This window comes from Octopus bimaculoides, chromosome 25 (genome assembly GCF_001194135.2).
Source record: "Octopus bimaculoides isolate UCB-OBI-ISO-001 chromosome 25, ASM119413v2, whole genome shotgun sequence".
NCBI classification, from domain to species: Eukaryota; Metazoa; Mollusca; class Cephalopoda; order Octopoda; family Octopodidae; genus Octopus; species Octopus bimaculoides.
Genome location: NC_069005.1, coordinates 6,752,196 through 6,758,831, shown reverse-complemented (window position 1 = coordinate 6,758,831; position 6,636 = coordinate 6,752,196). Strand labels below are relative to the sequence as shown.

Here is a 6,636-nt window from a genome sequence, read left to right as displayed (position 1 = left end):
ATACATGTGTGTGTATATATAGTTGAAATTTATAGATAAACAAAAGATGAAGACAGGTGTATAAACAACAAACAGGTGTATTAGTTTGACACTTGGGGAAAATGAAAAAGTCTTTTATATTTCAAGCCTACGCTCTTCAACAGAAAGGAATAAGAGATAATAAACAGAGAAAGAATAAAGAAAAACTTGTAGATTTAGCAGTCAAGCATGGCGTGTATATATATATATGGATATGTATGTATATATCTTAAATCTTTTGTTTCGGTCATTAGATTGCAGCCATGCTCGGACACCACTTTTTTGTATTTATGTATGAGTGTTTGTATGTTTATAGGTATATGTATTTGTGTGTGTGTGTACATGCATATGTGCATGAGTTGGTGTGTGTGTCTTATGTCTCGTCTGCTTATACCTCTTCCAAAAGAAATTTCCTACCCCTTTCATTTACAGCTGCCCTTAGCTAATTCAGATCCCACGACTGATGACCATCTGCTATCCCTTTGGTCAGTGTTCTTCTTCCTTTTTTTATTTATATTCTGATTTTTATTTATTTGATTTTGCTTTATTTTTATTTTCTCTTTCTCTCGCTTTCTCTCTCTGATTGCATCTATTTGGATTTGAAAGCGGCATAGCATAGTCTGGACATTCATGATATGTTGCTTTATCTGTCTCCTGTGTGACATGTAAGGTTGATAATTTGCATAATGGGGAAAAGGAGCTATAACATCTGTTGCTGTATTCATTGTGGAACACTGATGAGGTGAGTGCAAGCTTGCGTAATGTTTCTATAACTTATTTTCTGTAATTACGTTTGCATTTTGCTGAAATGCGTGTATGTCCTTTAAAGCACAGAATACCATGCCTATTTTCTACTTAATTATTATTATTATTGCATACACATGCACGTGCATACATACATATGTACATCATTATCATTTTAACATTCACTTTTCCATGTCTGCTTGGATAGGGATCAAATAGAATTTATTGAGGTAAGTTTTGTACAGCCAGATGCTTAAGCCAATCTGCAAGATTTTCATAACAGATGAATTATTTATTGCAGGATATAGTCTCTCATCAAATTTTAGGCATAGAAGCCATCTAAAAAGTGAGACAGTCTTTTAGCTATTATTTTCTGGCACACACTTTCATTAATTTCATTGCCTTTCCAAATGTGATATTTTGATTGGCTGCACACCTTAATATCCCCTTCCCATATTGGAAAATCTGTATTTCTTAGAAATCTTGCTTCTCTGTGTTTTTCTGATTGAAGGCTGAATATCACCTGATGAAATGGTATGGTTATGCAATAATGCAGAAATATGTAATATTATGTAATATACACAGCACAGTTAAATGAGTAACCATATTATTGAAGTCCTATTGTAGTGATGTTTTGAGCTGTTTTTTTTTTCTATTTTTTTTATAGATGCATATATGTGTATGTGTGTACCATTGTCTTAACATCACAAGAGAGTCGTATATGAGCATTACCATCATACAAGTGAGGTCATTCATTCATTTCCAGTCTTCTGTGAAAAACATTCTGACCATTGGGAAATATTACCTTGCTTGGATACAGGTGACGGCTGTGAACATGAAGGGCATTTGGCTGTAGAAAATCAGTCTCAAGAAACTCTACCAAAACCCATGTAAACATAGCATGGAAAGTGGACATTGATTTATTATTATAACAATTATTATTATTATTATTATTATTATTATTATTATTGGCAAAGGCAGCTAGCTGGCAGAACCATGAGCACACTGGGCAAAATGCATAGTGGTAGCTCATCTGCCTTCACATTCTGAGTTCAAATTCCACTGAGGTCAACTTTGCCTTTCATCTTTTTAGGGTCAACAAAAGAAGTACCAGTTGAGTACTGGTGCTGATGTAAACAACTTAACCCCTCCCCTCCAAAAAATTTCAAGCCTTGTGCCTATAGTAGAAAGGACTATTATTATTATTGGCCTCTTGATTAGGATGTTGCGCTCATGATCACAAGATCGCAGTTTCAATTCCCAGATTGGGTGGTGTATTGTGTTTTTGAGCAAAACACTTCATCCCACGCTACTCTGCAATCACTTTGACACCTGATGTGTGGTACACAATACACCTGTACAGGTGACATCAATTTAATGTACAGTACATACATTTGATCACTATACACAAATCATCTGTGCAGGTTGTTCAACAGGGGAGTCCACCACAGGTATGGGTGTGTGGTAAGAAGGTTGCTTCCCAACCACATGGTTACAGGTTCAGTCCCACTGCAAGGCACTGTGGGCAAGTGTCTTCTACTATAGCCTCGGGTCGACCAAAGCTTCGTGAGTGGATTTGGTAAATGGAAACTGAAAGAAGCTTGTCATGTGTGTGTGCGTATATATATGTGTGTGTGTGTGTGTGTGTGTGTGTGTGTGTGTGTAGCCATGTAGTCAAGAATTTGTTTCCCAGCCAAGGGAGTCTGAGTTCAATCTCTCTGAGAAGACCCCAGGACAGTGCTTCTTTAACTGGTTTTGTAAATATGAGGTGAACAAAGACATGTCATTGAATACAAATTCTTGTGGAATTCATCATGTCCAATTCAATTAGGTTATCTACCATTATGCAAAAAGTACAGAGCATCTTTGTATCTCACAAGAATGATAAAATAATCAATTGGCCGACAAACACTATGCTTAAGACAATCAACTAAAATCAAAAGTCCTGAAAGTGGTACCCAAGCGTGGTCATGGTCCAATTTTCAAAACCAATAAAAGACTAGGTGTGTGTGTGTTTATATATTAATCCTTTAGCATTTGAAGTGACCATATCTGGCCCAAATATTCTACTTGTTTTAAGTTCAAACTGGCCAGCCAGATCTGGCCTCTCACACCTGCCCTATAATGTCATTCTAAAAGGAAACAATCCCATCACTAAGATCTTGAAGTTATTGAGATAATGCATGATTAATTCAAAACAATGTAACTAAATAAGAATTACATTTAAGACCCCCTTCGGTCATGAGTGACCATGGGATTGAACCTAGAAAGTTCTCCTCTGAGGCACAAGTCTGGGCAAGGTTGTTTATGGAAGACCAGCAGTTGCCCATGCATACCAGTTTCCCCACTTCATGCCACTGATGTTATCCAAGGGAAAGGCAAAGGCCGATACAGCTTGGTACCTGTGATATCGCATCGCATTTCTACAGCTGAGTGAACTGGAGCAACGTGAAATAAAAAGTCTTGCTCAAGAACACAACATGGCCCAGTCCAGGAATCGAACTCACTACCTCATGATTGTGAGCCTGATGCTCTAACCGCTGAGGTGTAAAGGTTTAAACTTACAGCCTGTGGATGATCATATCAATAGTGCTTGATGTTTTAGAAAGCCAACTGAAACAGAAATCAAAGAAGTGGTGAGCTGGTAGAAACGTTAGCACGCCGGGCGAAATGCTTAGTGGTATTTTGTCTGCCGTTACGTTCTGAGTTCAAATTCCACTGAGGTCGACTGCCTTTCATCCTTTCAGGGTCGATAAATTAAGTACCAATTGTGTACTGGGTCGATGTAATCGACTTAATCCCTTTGTCTGTCCTTGTTTGTCTCCTCTGTGTTTAGCCCCTTGTGGGCAATAAAGAAATAAGAAATCAAAGATTTAGGTGGTGGACACTGAGGTCGAAGAGGAATGTTCATCCATGACCCTTGAGAGAGCCTTCAAGATTAATGGGAAAAGAGGGGAGAGGGAGGGAGTGAGAAAGGTTTCCTCAATCCAGATACTTGACTCATATGCTTGCAACAGGGTAGACTTTGTGAATGTTACCATCCCAGAGCAACAGACTGGCAGAACTGTAAAAACCAACAGACCTGATGCCTTGCAATATCTGTTCTAGAAAGCAGCGCCAGGCTGGCAGAATCCTTGGTGCACACCAGACGAAATACTTCAGAGCATTTCTTCTTGTTCTTTATGGCTCTTGTGTTCAACTGCCGCCGAAGTCAACTTTGCTTTTCATACTTCCAGGGTCAATAAATTTATGTACCATATGAGTACGGGGAAGAGGCGGGCTCGTAAATCGAATATCTTTTCCCCACAAAATTTCAGGCCTCGTGCCTACAGTATAAATTACTGTCATCACTAAAGTGGGGTGGGGGGAGCTTGCAGAATTGTTTGTGCTTCAGACAAAATGCTTAGTGACGTTTCTTTGTGCTCTTCACATTCTGAGTTTAAATGTCACTAAGGTCAACTTTGCCTTTCATCCCCTTAGGGTCAATAAAATAAGTACCAGATTAGTACTGGGTTGATGTAATCAACTAACCTCGCTCTCCCTAAAATTGCTGGTCCCTACCTATCTATCTATCTGTCTATCTATCTATCTATCTGCCTGTCTTATCTATTTGTCTATCTATCTATCTGTCTGTCTGTCTGTCTATCTACCTGTTTATCTGTCTGCCTGTCTATCTACCTGCCTGTCTGTCAGTGTCTATCTATCTGTATATTTGTCATTCTATCTGTCTGTCTGTCTGTCTGTCTGTCTGTCTGTCTGTCTGTCTGTCTGTCTGTCTGTTTATCTCCTTTCTTGAACAAAACACTTCATTTCATGTTGCTCCAATCCTCTCAGCTGTAAATTGCTAGGAAAAAAAAAACCCACCTGAATAGAAGTCTTGCAAGCCATGTTTTGTATTCAGCAAACAAAAAGCCAAATTGCAGAACCCATACTGTGAATCCAGGCTGTTTTTTCTGGTTTTTTTTTCTTTCCTTTATCTCCTCAACTCATACCAATTCATAAGGGCTGGTTTCCCAGTTTCATGGCATGTATATCCTCCACTTGGACAGGACGCCAGTCCATCACAGGGTAACTTATTTTTGCTGGTTGAGTGGACTGGAGCAATGTGAAATGAAGTGTTTTGCTCAAGAACACAATGCATCACCTGGTCCAGGAATTGAAACCACAATCTTATAATCATGAGTCCCACACCCAACCACTTAGCCACACACCTCCACTAATCCAATGGTCAAAAATCAATCAATCAACCTATTTCCCTATCTCTCTCTTAATCTACCTACCTTCTTGAGCAAAACACTTCATTTCACATTACCCCAGTCCACTCACCCGTAAAAGGGTAACTTGAGATGGATTGGCATACAAGGGTGAGACGACGACTCAGGAAAAAATTGCTCAAACAGAAGTCTCACAAGCCATGTTTGTGTCCAGCAACCAAAAGGTGAAATTTTACAATCCATATTGTGAATCCAAGATGATTGGAATTGGTTGTTCAACCACACTGAAGGTTGTTGTTGTTGTTGTTGTTGTTGTTCCTCCCACACTCCCTCCCCCAATAGTGTCAACACTGTTACTCTCTCCATTACTACTTCCCTAATCCAGGAGATAAAAGAGGAGTTGATCCCATTGGCAAGAAAGGGATCTGTATGTTGGACATAGTCAAGTGGTCAAAGCTCTGCAACAACATTGATCTTCTCTAAGAGGTCAGTGGTGAGTGACCTAAGGTTTCCACTAGATCTGGCACTGAATAAGCAGTAGTGATGGTCACTGAGGAGAGGGAGATATTCAGTGCATTGAACAAGGGTGTCACCATTGACTTAGAGATGGTAGAGACTAGAGTAATATAATAGGGGTTAGCTTTCTTTAGAATGAAACACATTAACCCTTTAGCATTTAAACTGGCCATATCCGGTCCAAATATTCTACCTCTTTTATGATCAAACCAACCAGATCTGGCTTCTCATACCTACCCCACAATGTCATTAAAAAAAATTACATCATCAAAATCTCAAAGCTACAAGATAATGCATGATTAATCCAAAATAATGTGAATAAATAGGGATTACATTTGACAGAGTAAACTGAATATTACGAGGTTCAAGGTGGTTTCCAAATGTTAGGGTTAGGGTTAGGGTTATTCCTGTAGACAATAAGAAACTGAAGAGTTTTTTTAATATAGGAGCAAGTTGCGAGATTGCAAAACTTGAATGTAATGCAAGTGACATTGTTAGGATTGTTAAAATTGTTCCAGGCTCCATCTTAATAATAAGAAAGTCATTTTACTAAATTCTCCATTATTTGCAAAATTAATGGAATGAAAAGCAGCCTATGTTAACAGAAATATGGTAACTCAAAGGGTTACGGAGATCTTTCACTTGTGAAATCAGAAATCACCCACCAAAACAGCAACCCTAAAATTCCTTTAAGAAGGAAGTAAAGAAAAGGGGAAAAGGAAGCATCAAAAGAAAGGGGGAAGAAAAAAGGAGTAACAGGCTGTACACTCCAGTCTGAACAATGTTGTTGTTGTTGTTGTTGTTGGCACTCCGTCGCTTACGACCTCGAGGGCTCCAGTTGATCCGATCAACGGAACAGCCTGCTCGTGAAATTAACGTGCAAGTGGCTGAGCACTCCACAGACACGTGTACCCTTAACGTAGTTCTCATGACACAGTGTGACAAGGCTGACCCTTTGAATTACAGGCACAACAGAAACAGGAAGTAAGAGTGAGAGAAAGTTGTGGTGGAAGAGTACAGCAGGGTTCGCCACCATCTCCTGCCGGAGCCTCGTGGAGCTTTAGGTGTTTTTGCTCAATAAACACTCACAACGCCCGGTCTGGGAATTGAAACCGCGATCCTATGACCGCGAGTCCGCTGCCCT

General features: G+C 39.5%; 1 protein-coding gene across 1 annotated transcript in view; it reads right to left on the bottom strand.

Moving 5' to 3' along the window:
• Window positions 1-944: 944 nt before the first annotated feature.
• LOC106873012 (calcium-independent protein kinase C) overlaps window positions 945-6,636 on the bottom strand; it is a 16,273-nt gene continuing 10,581 nt past the window's right edge. The window contains exon 2 of the mRNA XM_014920211.2: window positions 945-1,025. Within this exon, the coding sequence (XP_014775697.2) occupies window positions 945-1,025 (81 nt within the window). The remainder of the gene's footprint in view (window positions 1,026-6,636) is intronic.